This window comes from Phoxinus phoxinus (assembly GCF_949152265.1).
Source record: "Phoxinus phoxinus genome assembly, chromosome: 3".
NCBI lineage: Eukaryota > Metazoa > Chordata > Actinopteri > Cypriniformes > Leuciscidae > Phoxinus > Phoxinus phoxinus.
The window spans coordinates 13,768,070-13,790,131 of NC_136878.1; the positions used below are offsets into that span (position 1 = coordinate 13,768,070).

General features: G+C 38.6%; 1 protein-coding gene across 2 annotated transcripts; it reads right to left on the reverse strand.

Annotated features, from left to right (window-relative positions):
* Nucleotides 1-1,324: 1,324 nt before the first annotated feature.
* stag2a (STAG2 cohesin complex component a) lies at nucleotides 1,325-21,056 on the reverse strand. 2 transcript variants are annotated; one of them, XM_079606483.1, is made up of 34 exons: nucleotides 20,796-21,056; nucleotides 20,079-20,163; nucleotides 19,668-19,743; nucleotides 19,042-19,176; nucleotides 18,709-18,805; nucleotides 18,544-18,620; nucleotides 18,196-18,400; nucleotides 13,851-14,002; nucleotides 13,689-13,762; nucleotides 13,447-13,570; nucleotides 13,162-13,260; nucleotides 12,973-13,052; nucleotides 12,758-12,865; nucleotides 12,128-12,236; nucleotides 11,931-12,048; nucleotides 11,711-11,814; nucleotides 9,519-9,611; nucleotides 9,158-9,247; nucleotides 8,749-8,952; nucleotides 8,596-8,666; nucleotides 8,288-8,375; nucleotides 7,676-7,756; nucleotides 7,504-7,596; nucleotides 7,135-7,306; nucleotides 6,262-6,389; nucleotides 5,848-5,949; nucleotides 5,619-5,767; nucleotides 4,970-5,098; nucleotides 3,965-4,170; nucleotides 3,644-3,863; nucleotides 3,390-3,482; nucleotides 2,411-2,537; nucleotides 2,110-2,187; nucleotides 1,325-1,482 (listed from the first exon to the last, which is right to left on the reverse strand). In XM_079606483.1, the coding sequence occupies exons 2-34, from the start codon at nucleotides 20,114-20,116 to the stop codon at nucleotides 1,459-1,461; spliced, it is 3,744 nt and encodes a 1,247-aa protein (XP_079462609.1). In that variant the 5' UTR covers nucleotides 20,117-20,163; nucleotides 20,796-21,056; the 3' UTR covers nucleotides 1,325-1,458. The 2 variants fall into 2 exon arrangements, with proteins under 2 accessions (XP_079462609.1, XP_079462610.1); XM_079606484.1 differs by lacking the exon at nucleotides 20,796-21,056 and adding an exon at nucleotides 20,717-20,735.
* Nucleotides 21,057-22,062: the final 1,006 nt, after the last annotated feature.

Genomic DNA, 22,062 nt, shown 5'->3' on the forward strand with positions numbered 1-22,062 from the left:
TGACTGGGCAAACAGTCTTCTCTCTGGGAGTTGCTAATTTAAAAAGCAGTGCTAAAGACCAGGAACTTCAGTTTATTTTGTATCTAAATATAAATGCATAAACATAGGAAATGAAACAACCGACATCTTGCAAATAGAATAAAACATCTTGTTTTTTTATGTACAGTCCAATACATTAAAATACATACACTCACACACTTTTGGAAATAAGGACATTGCAGAACTGGAAATTAAAATCAAAGTGGGACAAGTGACCAACTATCTGTGAAATGCATATAAAAAGACGTTTCCTTTCCAATCCTGAACAAAAGCTCCTCGCAGAAATGCATTTACCCTGCTTACAATCACCATCATTTACCAAGATTTCTTACCACAAAAACAATCATCATGATTCGCTCTGATTAACAAGCCATTCATGATTCAACTACCCAATCTCAAAAACAACACACAACCTGAATCCATACCTCAATGAACTACACAAAGGGGAAAGATTATAGAATTTTTCACAGTGGAGCTTTTCCAAAATAAAAGTGAATAAAACATCAGTGATTCTCTCAGGACAGATGAAGCGTGAATGAAACAGTAGGTTGGATACCAAACATAAAAACATTAACTTAAATATAAACCAGCAATGATTCACATTACATTACCCATTTTGTGTAAAACAAAATAATACATACATATATATATATATATATATATATATATATATATATATATATATATGTATGTATTTAAGATATATAACATTATATTATAATACCTCATTCTAATCTTTATAAAGAAATAAGATCTATTCTACAGAAAGAGCTTTTCTCTGAAAAAGGGGGTAATACCCTTTATGCAGAAATATCTTTAAAATGATATCTATATATTCAGACCTTAATTTAAATCTGAGGGAGGGGCAGGCTTTCAAAGTGTCAGCCAATCAGCACAAGTGCTTTGAACTCTTAGAGGACCAATAAAAACAAAAAACTCTCAATCAGCCAACCACCGCCATACAAGTGAGGAATATCATCACAATACGAGTTTTAACCTACTTCTGGGAAGCGAAATCATTGTGAGAGATGGTTAAAAAGAAAAAACAAGAGAGAGAAGTACTGGGGGGAAAAACAGACACTGCAAGTCTAAACCCTTTAAGGAAAGTCGAGTTATAAATTTTAGATTTCAATCACCCTTTATAAAGTCATTTACAACTGATTGTCTTTACAAAATTACTTAAAAATCAAAACTCCTCCAGGAGTTACAAAAAACAGCTATTTTTAAACCTCCATTACAAAAAAGCATGAATAGATAAGTCTGATCTCATGCTGTAAATGTTTGTCTGTTATATGTACAGATGGAAAGTTATGGTGTGTTTTCAGGAGGGAACGATACACAGCATCATCATGTGCATTTAGTCCATGGAGTGAAATCAGAAGAGGAGAAACATGTCAGCGCTGCTCTCATTTACCCATCTCAGAACATGGAGACATTAAGAACCTGGAAGGCAAAACACAGAGTCACATTATAACCCCAGTATTGCAGGTGCAAAGAGGTTCTAATGATGGTTCTAATGCTAACAGGGTTCAAGTTGGTCACAGATTCCAAGAAAAATGTTTCGGTTTCAGAGTGACTTCTGTGTGATCTGTGTCCATTGCTGTCATTGACAAAAGGCAATGGAATTTGTTGCCCACGAAAAGTAGCTAATGAGACCACACCTTTACAATGACGTTTTAAACTTCATAGTTTATCGTTATCGTTCACTTCATAGTTTATAGGTAATGTTCTTGGTGTGAACAGGTCATTAGTACTGTATTCTTTCACAACATCTCTCTGTCAGTTCACAGTGACCAGAACAATTGGACAAACAGAGAGAACAAATGAGCAAAGCCGATTTTAGAATTTTGTGTGGGGAGGACTGTGAATGTAAATTTGCTACAACAATGCTGTTCAGTTGCTAAAGTGTTCTGGCGCAAGATTAATAAAACACACACACACACACACACACACACATTATGCTCTGGTCCCTCCTTTAATTTAAGTCTGAGAGATTTCTAACAAGCACCACTAATAGACTAAGTGGATTAATAAATGAATTAATAAACATTCAGATTAATTAATGCTCACCGAGTCGTCCATAATGGAGGCAGGGTCGAAGTAGTCTGGTTTCAGCTCTGACCTCTCCCTGCGGTTTTTGGATGGAGGCTTCAGAGGGACAAAAAAAGGTAAAGTTAAAAACAATGACACACAAAATGTGTTTTCTCTCTATGTATGAGTGTGCAGCCAAAGGAGATTGGAATAGATGGACTATATGAAGATCTGAGAAACGTTCACTGTCACTCTGCACCTGATTGGGTGACAGTGAATCTTTTGGTAAGAAAGGTTTCTCACTGATTAATGTTATGCCTTCCTGAACTCTGATTCCTACCAGATCAATGTCCATGGTGTCAAAGTCCATGCCCTCATTAAGGTCGTCCAGTCGTTCTTCTGATGACATCATCACATCCTCTACAATTGGTTCCTCATCATCCTCCATCAGTCCGCTGCCACGGCGACTGGCAAACAAGCACATTAATAAAAAAATGTATCACTAATATCACTACCGTTCAAAAGTTTTGGATCTGTAATTGTTTTAAAATATTTTTTTTAAAACAAGTCTCTTATGCTCAACAAGGCTGCAAAAAATACACTGATAATGTGTCCCGGGGTCATTTAATTTTGGTTCGTTCACAATGCCAGTGATTTTCTGAATTCTGAGAGGTCGTTCGCACACATCTAGTGAAGATCCCGTAAAGACACGTGACATCAGGATGTGATGTGTTTGCAGACATTTTTTCATCCTTTCTTTGTTCCTTGACGAACACAAACTTTCTTCTTTGTTAATGTGAAACGTGATCATTGATCTGCATTTAAAACCGCCGGTCAAAGAGTCATTGAGACACCCCTTACAGCACTAGTCCTGCCTTTTGTGCTCACAGGGCACATTCTGGGACTAATCCCACCAACGTTACTAGGTCCCCATCCCGAGACGTGTTTACGTTCACACAAAAGGCACTCTAGCAATTTGATGTCAATTTTCTGGGATCAGCGCTCTGAAAGGGGCTAGTGTCACATGATCCCCACAAGATGCTGATTTGGTGCTCAAGAAACATTTCCTATTACCAATGATGAAGTTGTGCTGCTTAATATTGTGTGGAAACTGTAGTATATTGTTTTAATGATTCTTCAAAAGAGTTCAAAAGAGCAGCCTATATTTGAAATATAAATCTTTTGTAAAATTATAAATGTCATTTATTGTCACCTTTGATCAATTTGATGCATCTGAACTGAATAAAATTATTTATTTAAAAACGTCCTGACCCTTAACTTTAGAACAGTAGTGTACGTGTACGTAGATGTGCACTCACATGGTGTGCTGAATGTGGCCTCTCATCTTGCCATACTGCAGGCTTGCTCTGTCCTGCTGCTGTTTTTGGGCCATCATCCACGCGACCTGAGAACTGAAAACAACATTTCTCAGTCAACTCTTGACTAATAGAGGGATTATGTGTAAATCAGGGGTGTGCAAGTTCGGTCCTAGAGAGCCGCTGTCCTGCAGAGTTGGAGCTAAACTCTTCAGGACAGCGGGCTCTCTAGGATAAATGTATGCGTGTATGTTTACTTGTAGTCCATTTGTTGGTGCGGCAGCTGCAGGGGTGTGTGTTGCGTTTCGTTGCTCATGCTGTAAACTCCCATGTACCCCTCCTCTGGTCGAAGCTTCTTTGCGTCCCGCAGGACAGTGGAGACAATGTGGGGTGATGACATCATTACAGGAGTGTGTGGGCCAGTCTGCTCTCGGTTGACCCACGCACTTACATCACTGCTGCTACAGCTACTCTCCTCTGAGAGACGGACAGATAGAGAAAAGACAATGAAAGGGAAAGTTAGTTTTCACTCTGTAGAGATTATAATTAATGATATAACTACGATTGAACACACGAACCCTCAGGCAGTTTTCTCTTGTTGGCAGCAGGTGGTTTGCTCCTGCGACTGCGGGCCGAGCTCCTGCTGCTCATGCCGCTGATGACAGACAGTGTATCATCATCAGCGCCCGCTTGCAGAGAGTTCCGGTAGGAGATGAGCGGCAACCAGCAATCGTCCCTCTGAAGGGCCATTTGAAAGGTCATAAACCGCTCTAGATACAGGTGCCTGATGGGAAAGGTCAGAGGTCAAACAAAGAACACAGATATACTTCAGTAGTAAAATTCATTTAAAAGACAGTACACAGTTAACCTTCAGAGACCCAGCGCAGCAGAATTGCAACACTTGTATATTCACTAAATATGGGTTAAAAACTACACATTCCAGCAGTTTTTGTGAGAACTAAAACAAATCAAATATTATCTGCCACAGCCTTGCTAAAGTCACACAAAATGTATGTCTATATATTAGATAGTCGCTTTTTGTAAGTCGCTTTGGATAAAATTGTAAGTCGCTTTGGATAAAAGCGTCTGCTAAATGAATAAATGTAAATGTAGATGCCTGATACTTTATATAAATTTGTTCCAAAAGTGTTAAGAATGGCTGGCACAATTCTTAACACTTTTGGAACAAATTTATCTGTTTAAAAGATATAAAATAACACACACACACAATCAAAATGTTTTAACATCATGTCTCATTGACATAATTTTTTTAAAATTAAGATGTAAATTAAATTAGCATTACTTAAATTGTCAAATATTTTTACCTTCCTAGCTCAAATGCATTATTTCAATATACAATTGTGTGCTGGATTTTGCCCAGCGCTAAATGGCCAGCGTTTCAATTTTGAAACATTTTTCCAACAATTTTATACGCCAGAGTAAATTTTGCCTAAACAAAATAATTTTTTATAACTAATGGTTTCCAAAAGACACTTAAAAAAAAATGAATACATCATGAATAACAATGCTTAGGTCTCTGAGGGATCTGAGAAAGCAAGGGATTCTCAGTGTGAGTGTCTTACACAGTCTTCTTGTCCTGCCTCAGTAGTTTGGAGGAAAACTCACTGAGGATGTCAAGGAACGGAAGGTTGAGAGGAGGGCCGCCTTCTCCCTGTGGACTGGGTTCTTTAAATGCAAATTCTATTCCATCCCTAAAACACAAAAAGCACATATACACACACACTTAAGACTCTGTCACTAAGACATATGGGTACGCTGATGCCCCTTTTCCACAAATGGTGCTGATGCTGGTAACAGAGCAGTATGACAGTCAGAAGATTTATGAACCTCTCTTAATAAAAGCCCACATTTCTTTTCATTTTCTTGTAATTTCAGCAAGTTTGTGCACAACTCATTTGCTGTCATTAAATGAATGTTATTAACATTATGCATATCTCTGCATTACATTGGCCACCCTGCTTTCTAAATATTGGTATCGGCCAGTGAAAAACCCTTTTCAGTCAACCACTTTTTTTATTCATGTGTTTCAGTAACTTTATGCAATCGAGAGCTGCTTTTGGTGCTTAATCTGGTGATAAGATGTTATAGCAAATACAAATCCTAGACTTAAATAAAATATATGATTTATACACACAGGAGAAAGAAAGTGGATGGAGCCCAGCCCCATAACCCTGTTGGGTCTTAACAGCAAGCATGTTTGAGTTTTCTTACTTGTGGAGCATTGCAATGGCCTCTCTTGTTTTGACCTGATCAAGTCCAAACGTGAGCGAGAAGCGTCGGGACAGTTCTTTAATCCCACAGAAAGCAGATGTGGAACGATCAAAGTTACAGCCTAGATCACTCAGCATCTCATTAAACAGCTGAAACACACACATCACCCTTCTGTTATTCAGTGTTGCTGGCAGAGCGGGTCTGTGTAAGGATAGAAGCGCTATCTCACCTGCTGCAGGCTGAGGATCAGAGTCTTGGCACACTGAATCTTGTCGATCTGACGAGCCTTACTCATGGTCTCCTTAATGATGTCACCATAATCAGTATAGTACTACAAACAGACAAGAGACAGAGATGCACTGTAAGCTTCAAGTAACACAGAGGACTGTGTCAGAGCCGATAGCCTCCTGGGCAGGGCTCCGACTTGTAGCAAGGTTGCACTTCGGGTGGCCCGAGTTCCTCTCCCGGTTCATGGATCTTTCCCGATACCAATCCCAACCCTCTCTCTCTCTCTCTCTCTCTCTCTCTCTCTCACTTCACATCCTGTGTACTATATTTAATATGATCCCAATAAAGGCAAAACACTACAAATAACTCTTTAAAAACACAGAGGACTGTTACAGGGAGTGCGAGTGGGACTCACTCTCATGTACTGTTTAAAGACATCAGCTCCTGTCTTCATGTCCACCACGTTGTAGATGATCAATTTGCAGAAGGCGGCCAGTAAATTCCTGCGTCTGTGGAGCGCCTCAATCTTACCAGCCTCATCGTCTGCAAGACACACCCCAGAAATGCATGAATTGGACTGAATAGTGAAAAAAGCAGCCAATAATTGTGCAAAATAAAATAATAATTTGTAGTTTTTTTATTCTTTTTTGTTACGATTTTTTTTTAAGCGAGGATGGAAATAAAAAATAATACAAATTGAATACAATTACCAACTTTTAACTGCTAGTTTGTAAAATGTTACAAATTTTAGTGTTTCTAAATAAATTAATGAGGTGCAGTGTCTCATTTCTGCTCCAATAACAGCACCAAACCAAAACAAATATAAATACATTTTCTTACAGTATTCTTAAATGGAATGAAAATTCGGTCATCATTTACTCACCCTCAAGTCGTTGGTTAATCATTAAAACACAAATTAAGATTTAATTAAACCTGGGAGATTTTTGTCCCTCAACAGAAAGTTCAGGTAACTAAAACTTAAAAGATCATAAAGCATAATGAATCCAGATGCATTTATTTTAAACAAGGTATGCAATTGCTGTACAACAACTGTAGTCTGACCCCAAACTCAAACCTGAGACATAAAGCCATATCATATCATATTATTAATTTATTTATTTTTTAATTTGGTGATGTCAGTTGTGCAGAAATTAGAACTATGCATTACAAATCAGCAGCTGATCGTGCCCCTCAAGCAAAGACTGCATACATGCTTTTATACATTAAAATCTACTGTAGAGTGGATCAGAACAGTCTTCTGTCCTCTTTATATTTGTTTTTTGTTCACCTGTGCTACTATCCTCATCCTGGTCAACAAACACGTGATCCAGGATAAAGTTGATTAGTTCGCTCTGTAAGGATGCATCTGGACTGAACACCAGGGGTTCTAAAGCTTCCCGTCCCGACGCCACAATCTGATAACTGAAGATCAGGAGTGAATCGCAGAGAATGGTGAAGGCCTGCAACACACGGATACACACAGTTCATAAAAGTAAAAATAATATCCTCCCGGTATTAAGAATCAAACCTGCAACATTCGGGTTGCCAGTATGACTCTCTAACAATTATAGGCCACGACTGCCCCCAAGAAGTCTATAACTTTCCCACAATCCCATATGCATGAAAGGATGCGTGGTCTGTGGGAGGTCAGACTCACCTGTTCTTTGACAGTGGTACTGATGCTGTTCAGGTACCTCTGACACATCATACAGAAGGCTCTCACCTGCCTCCGCAACAGCACCATTTCATCCTGAGATGGGACAAGAGTGGGATTAAACATTCAAAATGACAGTCTCACACAGGTCTGGGCACGTACGTGTGTGTTGTACCTTATTGGCACTACCCTCTGAGACTTTAGCTAAGTGCCAGAGTATGACGTAGTGAGTGCACTGGAGTGCATGAGCCACAATCTATAAAAACAAAACAATTAAATATCAATGAAAATGCCTGAAGTGAGATCAAAGAGAGTGAAGAATGTCAGTATCCAAACAGGCCTAGGGCACCATTGACTTCCATAATATTTTTTCTTCCATACTATGGAAGTCAATGGGGCCTGTTTGGATGCCCATATTCTTTAAAATATCTTCTTTTGTGTTCAGCAGAAGAAAGAAATTCATACAGGTTTGGAACAACTTGAGGGTGAGAAAGTGATGAACTCGTTTTAATTTTTGCATGAACTATCCCTTTAATACTGATTTGATGCTTTCAAGCCAAGATTATTGGGTAGTTTTCTTTTTCTTCACAACATCGTTGCTTGATAAATATTCGTTAATTGCCAATTTATGTAGGCACATGTAATCTAAATGCATCTGGGGAATGAAAATAGAAAATTCAATGTGCTCTGTTTTTTGTTATTGAAGCAGCATGAAGTTGATTCAGGACAACATTTAGCTGCAGAATAGCTCCTAAAATGAACTAACCCCTGTGTTAGTAGTCAGTACCTGCTCAGGCATATCCCCGTTTTGCAGGCCAGAGTTCAAAAGTTTGTAGTTGCTGGTGAAAAGGTCCCATTTAGTAAGGTCATGGGCACTGCAGGAAGACAGACACACAGACACACAGTTATGATGAAGACACTCCTCTGGTCTCACAGAAACATCTCCAGATCTCATTTCGCACCAAAATCAAAAGCATAAAAAAGAATAATTTGCTTATCAAGTGAAAGCATTGTTTTAAGAACTTTTAGCAAGTTAGCTCAACTATTTCTCAGTTTTAGCTCAATTATTTCTCAGTTTTGAGGATGTGTTCTTACTTGTGGAAGGCTGTGATTCTTTTGAGTGTTGACAAAACTTGATAGGCGTCATCTTCATCAGGCTCCTCCCCCTTAAAGAAACAAAAGCATTCAAACTCAAACTGGCTAAAATTACACAGCACTGTAATTAAACTAAAACACACACGCACAAACCTCCTGCAGGACGTCCTCCAGCAAGCGGTGGAACTTGTCAATCTGTTCATCGAGCATCTGGCTGCGGACGATATCTACACGGTTATAGATGGTGAATTCCTCATTGCACAGTGCATGGAATGTCACAGAACATGCCTCTAATACATCTGTGTCTGTGTGCTTCTCCACCACATCGCGGACCTGACGCAGCAGAGCATCCAGATGCTGCAGGACATCATAGTTATTACTTACAGTACTACTATAACAAAACAATCAATCATTTCTTTACTTCATGTCTATTCATGTTATTTAAAAAAAACTATTGGTAGTACTATTGGAAAATACAATATTTGTATTACTATGTGCCACAATATGAAGGTCTTTTGTTTGTTTGTTTGTTTGTTTGTTTTTTTTGGATGAGCATAATCACCTTCTCCAGCCGACCGGTTGTATAGATCTCCAAATCAAAATACTGAGGAAACTGCAACAGATTAGTGACCTTCTCTGGGTCCACTGAATACTGAGAGAGAAAAAGAGAGAAAGAGAGAGAGAGTCTGTTCAGAAATCAATCGGTATGCATCCTGATTCAGGTGGATCGAACCATTAGGTTGGAATATCTATATGCAAATTGCAAGTTGTGGACTGTTGTTTTATGCCCAAAAAGCCAATCAATATTGCAATGAAATTTCTTTTGAAAACTCCAAAACAAAGTGACATTTTGTCAGAACCGTTTACATTTGTTTGCTATTCTTTTGATGCATTACACACTGGCAGGGAAGAGAAACACTTACTTTAGCCAATAACAGAGGCAAAGCCACAGCAAACGTTTCTGTGATCTTTGTTCGATCATCCAGCTGGGTTTTCTTTTCTTTAGCTGTCAGAACCTGTACCAAAATAAAAAACAGCAAACGGGTTTGAGAGTTTTTAGACAATTATTTTATCTATTCCTTTAAGTGACAACATAAGTATGATGGTTTGAAAATGCTGTTGTGTGTACACAGGTTTGACTACATTTGCGAGGTCCAATGTTTTGAAAATGTCTACACAAATATAGTGGAAAAAAACACAGAAAATACATCCTCTCTATTTGAAAAGGCTCATAAATCAGCCAAATCATGCTTTATATTTGAGATGAAACAAAAGTAGCGTCAGATGGTATTTTCCGTGTTGTAAAACGGATTATCAAAAGAGAAAAATATATAGGATGGAGACTAGGTTCTAATCATCAGTTGTTGATTGGATGGTGGGAGATCTGAATACGAGCTTGAGGTCGATTGTAAGAAATGACCGGGGTTTAAGCAGACTAAGTGATCAGAGAAGTCTAGCATATGTCACCAGAAAGAAGCCTTTCGTTTTAAAGGAAGATCGAGTTTAAAATTTTTTTTTTTTTAAATCTACATCCAACCCCTCTACGCACACCTTGGCAATAGAATCGCCATTGGCTAGTACATTTTTTTGGTTATTCGCCAAACTGATATACTATTTAATATATAAACACCAATTATACGAAAAATTACATACTTATCTTTGTAAAATGGCACAGCTTTTTAAATATCTAAATGTACACTCTTAAAATCAGTCAATCAAGCATTATGATTATGATGTTATGATAATCAAGCATTATTTAATGATAGAACTTTAGTAATTAGATCTAAAACTTAATAATCATGCATGAATGCATATTTGTCATTTTAACTGAACTTAGGACTGGTGGTGGTGTTAAAGATATTGTTGGTCAATCAGTGTTTCTGTAAAAAAATTTGATAATAGTAATTGATAATAGTAATTATTAGGGCTGCACGATATGAGGAAAAGCTGCGATGTGCGATAACATTGTTTAATATTGCAATGACGATATGACTTGCGATAAATGTGATTGTTAACTATACTGTTCCCATGTCTTAGTGCTTTAATAGGTTCTTTGCGTGATATGTCAAACGTTTATTACCTGCCTGGTTCAGAATACACGATTTTAGCACGATTTTGGCACGATCCGTTTGACGTATGGGTGTCGTGGAGATTCGTAATAACGACAACGGCGTCGGGACGCAAGATTCGATCGTTTCATCTCGTATAGTGGGCGACAACCTACGTCGCGTCTGCGATGCTTCACGACAGAAAGACTATAGCATGTTTAATTCTTTAACGGTCCTCCACGACGGGTTGAATATGTGAGCGAGGTGAGACGTGAGTGAGTGCAACAGTGAGTATATGTGTGCGCCAGTGAGCGTGTGTGTGTGTGTGTGTGCGTGAGTGAGCGAGGGACAGTGAGTGTGTGTGTTTGTGTGTCTGTGCGTGCGAGTGAATGTGTGTGTGTGACGGCACGCGATGACTGGTCGGAAAGCAACGTGTAGTCTGACATGTTTCTTGTCTACGACAAGATTTTAGGAGTCAAAAACGTGTAGTGCTAATCTGAACCAGGCATTATTCATCGTGTCAGGCTGTCTGTTGCGATGTGTTCATCGCGGGAGTTCATATCGCGATGACGATGAAAATTCGATGTATCGTTCAGCCCTAGTAATTATCATTAAAAAATAATAAAAAAACGCGATGGCGAGTCATGCGCATTTACACTAGAGTTAACGGTACGTCAAATACAGGTATGCTGAGCTGAATTTGAAATACTAACGAATAAGATCGCTTGAAGGAGAGCGAAACTCTCAAGCGCTCAGTCAGTGTTCAACGAGTGAAAATATATCTATGCTAACCTTATACTTGGCATCTAACACACACACTGGCGAGTAAAATCTAAGACTTTATTAGCCAGTGGCTAATGATAGACATTATTAAGTCGCCCAGAGTGAAATTTACTCGCATATGTGAGTGATTTACTAGCATTGTAGAGGGTTGACAACTTTTCCATAGATTAGGTTCATAGTTCAAATATCTCCTCTATGCAAAACACTGCATCTATGGTACGTCCTCACTAATATAGCAAAATCAAAATGTTTTTTGTGTGTGTGTGTGTGTGTGTGTGTCTTACCCTTCTTCCAGAACCTCGTCCGATGGGTGGGTGACACTCGCAAGTCTGTCTGACAGCACAGAGCATGATCTCAATCAGAGCAGTTTCCTGAGTATCAGTGAGAGCTGAAATACACACATCACGTTTTTAAGTGATGTAGGTTATAAAGATTTTTAGCCAAATTTTGGTCCAGACACAAAAAAACAAACACTATGAAAAATACAAGTGTGTGCATTTGTACCTTCCTCTCCAGGGAACGGTTCGTCTAGCAACAGGCTGATCATACTCTCCCAGTCCTTCAGGAGCTCTGACGCACAGTCCCACAAGCTGTCTACCAGATAGGCACCGTGCTCATGGAGCTAAAACACAAAAACATTCATAAAATAACCCAAAACATTTTTTGTTTTCTACATTACAGGCCGAGCACATCAAGCACACCTCACTTTCCAGAAAGAACAAGACAGTTGTTCTGATGAGGTTTGCATTCAAACACTGTCTGCCTCTCCTGGGCCGCCCCTCATCCTCTGGACCATGATGACTGAACAACCTGGGAACACAACACACACAATTGTTGTGTTCACAAAATAGCCACATGGCGGAATCAGTGAGTCAGGGTGAGAGTCAGATGTATAACGGATCAGAGCCCAAAGTATACTTCGGTCATCCGTGTTCCAAGAGCGCAATGACGTAATTTTCTTCATCAGGAGGCTCCTCGGGCGTCCACGCACAGCCCAAATTATAAGTCTATAGTCGACGTACAACAGTGTATGTGCAAGTGACTTGAGCATTTGAAAAGAAGTCCACTAGATTTTCGCTTGCGCTGAACGCGTCTTTTCACGTGCTCAGGCCAAAGGAGTATACTGTGAAAGGCTTGCGCACTCAACTGTAAAACCGGACCTAAAATTGGGCTGCACGTGGACATTCGTGGACCCTCCTGATGACGAAAGTTGTGTCACGAGGACAGTGTGCGAAGCATACTTTGAGCTTAATGTGGCAAATGTGTTTAATCACATTGGTATTTAATGAAGCACAGACTGTGCTGTTGAATAAAACAAATGTGGCACTCACTTTTTGTAGAGAAACTCCCCAGCTGCCACAGCAACCGGTCGGTGGGCAGAGTAAACTAAGTGATAGACGCTCTCACAGTCTTCAGCAGTCAAGACCTCATCACTACTTCTGTGTGCACAAACAAACACACCCACAAATTAAATGCACACATCTTTAAAAAAAAGAAAAAAAAAAAAGTATGACTGTCACTGATGGATGATCAATGCTGAACTCACTGCAGAACTAGTGTCAGCAATTTAATGGCCTGAACAGCAACATCATATTCCTTATCCAGAGTCATGGACACAATCCGATCCTACAGAGACAGGAGGAGAGAACTGTCAGTAAGAAAATACATGTTTCAGCCTTCAGAACCATAAAGTGAGTTGATGTTGTCATTTCAAGTATCCTGGTGGAACGCTCACCTTAAAGCGGCTTGTAAAGAGTTCCAGTCTGGCGTTAAGTTCTCTGCTATAATACAAACCCTGAAGAGCTGTAAGACACTTCAGACGGACCTCACCTTGCTGGACAAAGAAAAAATCCGATAAATGGATGAGACAAAGAGATTGGAAAAGTCACGTTTATTTATATAGAGCATTATACAATACAGATTGTTTCAAAGCTAATGGAAATAAGCATGCTGTCTACTTGCTTTTTTTTAGCTTTGATGAGTATATAGCATTAAATCTGTCTGAATGTGTTTGTGATACCTTATCATACATGGTCCAGCCCACGTACTTCAGATAACTGTCATTAAGAAAAGCATCACTGTACATCTTCATCCACATACCAATCTCCTCTATGCAGACGACCCTGATCTCAGCAATCACATCCCTGCAAACACACACATCCACAAAAAAATCAGCTCTTTTCAAAGACTGTGTGGTTATTTTAAAATATGAATTCATTGAATCAGTCCTTTAATTTAGTTCAATTTGAGACGTTTCCTTGCCTGTATCTGTGGATGAACACTCCTTTAAAAATGGCATTCATCATGTTTTCAATCTCATCCTGGTTTTCCTGGAGCTAAAAATGACAGAATCCATGTTTGAGTCAGGTTTATTGTCTCATTTGAGAATGTTTGTGTGTGTGTGTGTGTGTGTGTGTGTGTCACCTCTTTGCGTTTCTGCAGCAGGAACTCCAGGCGTTCATTGGCTCGTTTCCCGGCGCTCTTGTTGCGTTCTGTCTCGTATTGTCGTTGTGTGTTGTCCAAATTGATGCTCAAATTTAGAGCAACGTTCACCAAAGCGGTCATCATTTTCATGGCTGAAATACAGTGAAAAACTAGGGTTAGGGTGTACAATTCATATGACTGAATTTTGCGTCACAAAATTCATGACATTACAGTTTGTTCATGCTCAGAATGGAATATTAGCATTCTGCTTATGAATTACAAAGAACATTGCCTAGTCCATTTATCAAACTGGTCCATTTATCAAACATACTTAAACGGACACTAAGTAGGAATTACTCCCATCTAGTGGTCATCCAACTAATTTTGCTCTCCAACGCCTCGCTTTTTCAAATGCGCATTGCATCTACGGTAGGCGATATGTACCAAAAAGCTTTGACAGGATGTCTTCTAATAGCACTTCATCGAGTTTTCCTTCAGGTGAACAGGTGTGTTATTTCAAACAAACTGCAACATGACAACAAACAAACGAATGTTACAGTATGAATTACTGACTGTGAAAAACATGAAATATTGTAGTTATGCCCAGGGCGCGATTTGTGAAAAAAACAGAGTGCAATAACGTTAAATTTACATCGCGATGCTGAGCTACAGTGAAATGATAGAAAAGACATTATCTGTGATAGCAATTCGCCTCATTCGCGCAAACTGGAGTAGAATGAGGCTCGCGTCTACTGCGCCGCGCTAAACACCGCGCCGCGCTAAACACCGCGCCGCAGGACCTGTAGACGCGCATAAACGCGTCTTTACATTGAAATCACTCGCGCCAGACGCTCAAAGATGAGTGAGTAATCATTTTAAAATAAAATTTACTTTAATCAAACCACGGATCCATGATAAGTTTTGTGATCTGTCTCGCCACTATGTAGTAGCATATGATCACTTTGAGGGGAGGATAAATTTATCCCCACCGGGGATAAAAATAATTAAGCAGAGGCAGGGATACAGTGACCAGAAAGGGGGAAATCCCACGCATTTTATGTTCTATTTTTGACTTTTTTGGCGACAATGTTTTCTTCTGCTGTGGCTTGGCATATGTATGGTCCATAATAAGAATGCAATCCAGACTTTTAAACTTGCCGGTGCAGTTTCAAGCGCCTCTCGCTGCTCTGCACCTGCGTTTCTGCTGGTTTCATTCACGTCACGTGACTGCTGGCTCTGAACGAAAACGCGTTGTGGAAACGCGTTGGCTTAGTACTTTTTGTCCCTCTCTGCTATTATAGTTTTGCAAGATGGCGGAACTACATGGAAGCCTCCGTGGACCTACCCGTCCCATGTATATAAAGATAATAAATTCTTCATTTATAAGGATAAGTCAGATAATTGGCCGAGGTATTTGTACACCATTGAGGACATATTTATGAATAAAAATATTGATTTTAGATAATAAAATACCTAAAAAGATACTTTGTGTCCCTTTAAGGAAATGTATTAAGTAGGGATGCACTGAAATGCAAATTTTGGGCAGAAACCAAAAATTCAGGATGCACTTGGCCGAAACCCGAAACCGAAAATAAATAATAAGTTAATTGATCAAACTTTAATAAACACTCAATAGCTAACAAATTAGCTGTAAAGTTTTTTAAATTGCATATAAGGTATTTTTTATATCACCTACTCCAGAGGTTAAGTGACATTGTATAGCCTACAAGCTGTTTTATTGACGTCTTTCCACAACTGAAACACAGCGATTACATGAGACAGGATTCATCTCGGTGAGTTGTAAAGTATCTTTTAAAGGGGTGGTTGATTTTGATTTCACTCTTCTAACTTTAGTTAGGGTGTATGTTGCTGTTTCAGCATAAACAACATCTGCAAAGTTACAACGCTCAAAGTTCAAAGCAAAGGGAGATATTTTCTTTTAAAGAAATTGCTTTTTAAGGACTACAACAAACGGCTGGTAGGGACTACACGACATTCCTCCCGGGTTAGTGACATCACCAACACAAAAATGTACATAAATCCCACCCCCTGGGAATGCAATTTATAAATGATCAAGACAGAATATGCTAATCAATGACTAGAAAATAACTACACATAAGCTACATAAATTCATCAACTAACCATTCAGAAATGTTCTGTTGCTTCTACATGTTGTCACTTCTTCTTGAGTCTCTCCATCATTGTCTGACTCCAGTTTGAACATAAAAGGCTAAAAGTTTTTTACATTTCCAGTGCGTGTCTGTGTGAGGTAAAATGACACGAGCTCTTGAAGCTCCGCCCCCTGTGTTGGGAGCAGCAGCTCATTTGCATTTAAAGGGACAGAGACAAAAACGATGCGTTTTTGCTCACCCTCAAAAAGTGACAATTTTAAAGGGGTCATGACATGAGAAACCAAATTTGCCTTGATCTTTTGGTATATAAGAGGTCTTTGTACCATTAAAACGTCCTGCAAGTTTCATAGCTTAAGACGTCCTCCCCATTATAAACGAATCATTTATTTAATCAAGCTCTAAATACAGCTCGTTCTGGATCCATGGTAAGAAGTGACGTCACGGTGCGAAGTGACGTACCAGCGTTTGCATATGACCGCCTCCGGCACAAGACAACTACGCTTTAATCGCAAGGCAACTACGCTCATTTCGTATCGTTGTCGCGCCCGCGCGCCGCGCGCCTCACAAGTGTTCAGTCGAAGGACAGCGAGTGGGTCTGTGTGTACAGGGAAAATACGATGCCGCAGATGTGCTGTTCCAGATCCAGACGTCAGGGAAAAATGGATGCACTTTATTTTTTGCGGACGTCTCAGTCACGGCAGTGTTAGTTTAAGCGTTTGTTCTGTACATTTGAAGGATGACTGTTTTGAGAACAAATCCCAAAATGATGCTGGCTTTGCCAGAAAACTGTTGCTCAAAGATAAGTCCGTGCCGACTATTCTGGGCTCAACAACGACGACGCAAACTGTAAGTAATGTGTTTAAAACTTTAAACTACTTTTTAAATATGCCGAATCCGCACATGTTCTGGCTGGGGGCGTTAATAATTGATGCATAGGCACTGACGTTAGCCAATCATAGCAGTGGGCGTTAAAACTGAACTCTTAAAGGGGAAACACCCCCAAAACAGACTGTTTGAACCAGAGGATGAGAAACAGGGTGGGGAAAGGTCATAAATCACTACATTTTAAAAGTTTTTTGTAAAAAAAACTATATTAATACTATAATTGCACCTAAGGGAACATAATAATAAAATAAAAAAACCCATGTCATGACCCCTTTAACATACTATATAAAAATATCTGTGGGGTATTTTGAGCTAAAACTTTACATACACACTCTGGGGACATCAGAGACTTATTTTACATCTTGTGAAAAGGACATTATACCACCCTTTTAAAATGTGTTCGCCCATTTTTATTTTTGTGCACAAAACTAGTAGTAAAGAAGAGATTAGATGTTAAAGAACGGCAACACAACATTTATTGTTTGAATTTCGAATTAAAATCGACATAATTTTTTAAGTTGAGACTTTGCTTCATAAAAGTAACAAAGCTTTTTGTGATTATTGGATGGCAAGCGTGCTACAAATATTTTGAGAAGTTTGTTTCACATATCAACAGAAAGAAAGAAACCAGAGGTCATATCCACACAGCTGACATGTTTAACTGTTGTTCACTTTCGTGAACACTGAACACAGTCAAAAAGTGCCATCGGAAAAGCGCTAATTAAAAGTTTAAATTAAAAAACTATTCCGAAACCGAAAATATTTAGTAGTCGAATTTCTGTGCATTCAGTCATAAAAACAACTGTTTAAAAGTTTGAGGTAGTTAATATTTTTAAATGATTTTGAAAGAAGTCTAATATGCTCTTAAAGGCTAATTTTATTTAAGAAATGTATTTTATTTCTGTGATTGAAATGCTGAATTTTCAGCATCAATACTCCAGTCTTCAGTGTCACATGATCCTTCATGATTCTGATATGCTGATTTGCTGCTCAAGCATTTCTTATTATTATCAATGTTGAAAACAGTCGTGCTGCTTAATACTTTTGTGGAAACCATGAGACATTTTTTTCAGGATTCTTAGATGAATAGAAAAAACTGCATATATTTAAAACAGAAATCGTTTGTGATGTTTTAAATGTTTTTACTATCACTTTTAATCAATTTAATGCATCTTTGCTAAATAACAGAATTAATTATTATTATTTTTAATTACTGACTCATACTGACTTTTGAACAGTTGTGCGAGTCAAAATATCAATACTGAAGAAGTAGTGGTTAGGTTATGTTATTCTGAACATTGCATGGTACGTAGCCCAAGGTAACCCACCTGCTAGGGTGCTGGTGTGTCTGAACGCTCTGACCTGCGAGTCAGACAGGCCGGTGAGTAGAGAGATGAGCGTATCCATCATGTACTCATCATAGATGATGCTGTACTGGCACTGTCGGACCAGGACCGCGATGAACTCACACAAGTTTAATTTAAACTTCTTCCACACAGGACCTGAACTCGCCAGTGGGTAATCGCCACTGTCCTGAACACACACACACACACAACCTTTTTACACATATTCATTTGAAGTACCTAATCTTTTCCATCCCAGAACACACACTGTTTTACATATCATATATTCTTCCTATTGAAATGTCTGTGGTATAAACTCACACATTAACAAACCTCATCAAACTCTTCCGTCATTTTCCTGATGATCTCAGAATTCTGCATGTGCCGGAACATCTCTGAGCTCACAGCGCCTACAACAAACACACGCATTCAGTAACACAAAACACACACTTGAAGTATGCACACTTATCTACACCTAGAGAACATACAAACACACACCTTTACAACCAGAGCAGTGGATGAAGAAGTTGATCAGTTCCAGCAGGGCAGAGTCTCTGTCTGTCTTATAGGACTCAATCCAATCATCAACCACTGACTGCAGAGAGAGAGAACACACACACACTCGCTCAAACTACCTCAGTTAAACCTTCTTTCATACACACACAGCCTACACAGAAAGCACACGCTGCAGTTAGGCCTGGATATAATAACTAACCACACACACCACTGATTCACATGATGATACATCCGAGCACTTTGAAATAGAGTCTATGAATGAATGCAGTGCGAGAGATCAGCATGTATCTGAAGATGTTGTGCGCATGTTACTACCTGTGTGGCACTCTTGCCCAATTTGACAATCTCGAACAAACTGAGATTCTCCATGTCATTCTCCTGATGGTGGCCATTTACTCGACCTCTCACCTCTGACCCCTTCAACTTTTCTCCAAGGGTCTTCTTCCCCTTCTAGACACAAATGGCAAAAAGCAAGGAAATTTTCATCAAACAAACTAGTATCTATTCCATCTCAGATCTAAGCCTGCACAATATTGTTGAAATATTGGTCTAAGCCTGCACTGTTGAAAATTGCCATTGCATAAAAAAAAAAACTAGGCTTGCTCATAGAGCTACACATATTGGCAAAAATACTGTGTTTATATATATATATATGATGATGATGTATGTATATGTATATATATATAATACTTATTATTATTATTGAAAAAAACATTAAACAAGGTTACTGTATTGAAATATTTCCATAGAAAAAAAATCTAATTTAGAAAAATAATACAATCGTTTTATTATTTTTCATTGAATCGCATTAGCCATATCGTGATTTCGGTTTTATTCCAAATATTCATGCAGCTTCTACTCATATCTATTTTACAGTGTATCTGTTTCGCTAATGAAGAAGAACTGACTGCATATCTAAAGGCTAATTGGCTGATAGGTACCTTCCCTTTTCCAGGTTTGCCATTTCGACCCTCAAGATCTTCTAGATCGGTGTCCGAGAGCCGAGAGTGTCCTTCCCTATACAAAATGCAACAGTGATTACAGCAGTGTGTAAGTGGAGTGCAAGTAAATTGGGGTGTGTTAAACAGGTGCTTTAATTTCCTAATATACAGAGCTCAGAGATGTACTCTGTGTGCATCCATGTGCAAACACCCAAGTTGTAGTTTAATGAATTTCCCTACAAACATGGATTTATTGGTTTTGTTGTAACACAAGTGCATAATAAGCAAATAGTCATAACAGATGCTGGACTTCTTGTTCAAATGTGCTTATGATTTCCAAAAATGCCGTTTAGGTAACGTTAGGTAGCTCCCTAGGTTTTGAGACACAGACACTGTCTGGCTGGTACTTACTGGTAGAAGTCTGCTTGAAAGTCCTGAACTGCTAACATTTTTTGAACATCTTCTGTCTCTTCTGGAGTTTATAAGTGTCCCCACACTGCAGAAGAAAGACCCACACAATTTAAAAACTGCTATATGAAAACCATTTCTTAAAATATCTGCATAAGAACAACCATAACAACTCATGATACAGTTACTGAATTAGTTGTTTTAACGTAACGCGTTTGTGTGAAGGACGGTGTGTTTATATGTGACTTTAATAATAAATATCAGACATTTGCTGTCAACATTACTGAACGAAAAATCAAACATTATACAAACTTAATTAAATACATAAAATCTCGAAGTATTCGTGTAATGTGTGAGATTTTATTAATTGTGTTTTAATATTCAGTTTGATTTCCGTAAACACGGGCTAGCAAGCTAACATGCTAACAGGCCTCCAGCTCCTCTAAAAGACATTTAAACCGCCCCAAACCCACCAAAACAATGTAAAACTGCAAAACCACATTACAACTTTACGTTTCTTCACACGTAGCACATTAACAGTTATAGTGTCTCAATAATTTTCAATATTCAAGCTGATGGCTGAAACGGTGTGACATATGAACGACTCTGGGAAATGTAACGTTATCTCCCCACAAACTCACAGTAAAATGTATTTTATTTATTTTATTTTTTCCAAAATCGCGGATATTTATGAAGATCGGCCGCCATTTCCTCCCTCACCTCCCTCAGCGTGAGTCCAGCTGCATAAAACCCGCCCAGAGCCGCCGCCGAACGGAACCGAACCGGACCTGTTAAGACATTAAAACATAATCCAAGTGAAACTGCTGGCACAGTTCTGTTAGGGTTCGAAGGTGGAAGAGGCAGTTTGGTGCTGTGGGCGGACAGAAGTAAAATACAGCCTCGAGGAACCCAAAACACACTTATTACGCATCCACACACACTAGTATCCACAAACACACCCACGCGCGCGCACACACACACACACACGTACCTCAGATAATTTTTGGACATTTTAAAATGGTTTGCATTTTAATATAGTTTCTGAATCACGCTGTTTCTATTTACAAACAAATAAATGAGGAAGATTTGAGGACATCAGCGTTTCAAAGTCAACAATTTAAACTTCAATAGAGGGGTTAAATCAGACTTTGACACGATCAGTAACAGTAAAGGGTTAAACGTCAAATTCTCCAGATGACAGACCGATTTCCATAATGGTAAGAGGAATTCAGGAACAACAATTATTATAGAAGTTTTGACAGATAAATGAGAGAAATAACCAGAATCTCTGTGCCAAATTTAGCTCAGAGGGATAAACAAGAAGTGCACATTTAATCTACAGATGATGCAAATTAAGCTAGATAATGAAAAGAGCATCAAGTCTGTGGAGTGATGGTGGACGGACAACATGGAAAAGGATCTTTGTTTATTAAAAACTGAGTGATATCAGAAGAACATAGCACAGTCAGGAATATATTTTATATATTTATTTTACAAAATTCACAAGAATAAGGCATATATACAAATAAACGTTTTTACATAAAAAAAACTACAAGCACACACAAGAAACAAACAGAAAACTAATAAGGATGTTTGCTTTGTTAATAAATGAATGGTGAATAAGTTTATACTGTGGAATGGTGATATAGTTTTTAAAAATTAAAAATGCAATATAATACAGCTTAACGCTAAAAAGATGACTTCCCAGTTTATCTCTAACACACATTACACAATGACATTGGGTTCATGGCAACACATACTCACACTGTGCATCGGAACACTTGAAATGTAAAAACATCATGAAAAAAGTGTTTTCTTTTTTAATATCAGTAATATACAGATTTAAAAAAAAACTTATTTACCATACATATGTAAACATAAACTCATCCCACATTATATTGTGTAGTTTACACAGTTCCCAGTTGCATTTCTGCAGGTCTTGAGAGACAGTTACTACTCTTAACCATCAGAAATAAGTGAATCACAC

Coding starts and splice junctions, on each gene's coding strand:
- stag2a (XM_079606483.1), bottom strand. CDS start 20,116: ATGTTAGCAGTTCAGGACTTTCAAGCAGACTTCTACCA. Junction 18,621..18,708: donor CCACTGCTCTGGTTGTAAAG/GTGTGTGTTTGT, acceptor TGTTTGTTGTAG/GCGCTGTGAGCTCAGAGATG. Junction 8,667..8,748: donor TGGAGGACGTCCTGCAGGAG/GTTTGTGCGTGT, acceptor TGTTTCTTTAAG/GGGGAGGAGCCTGATGAAGA.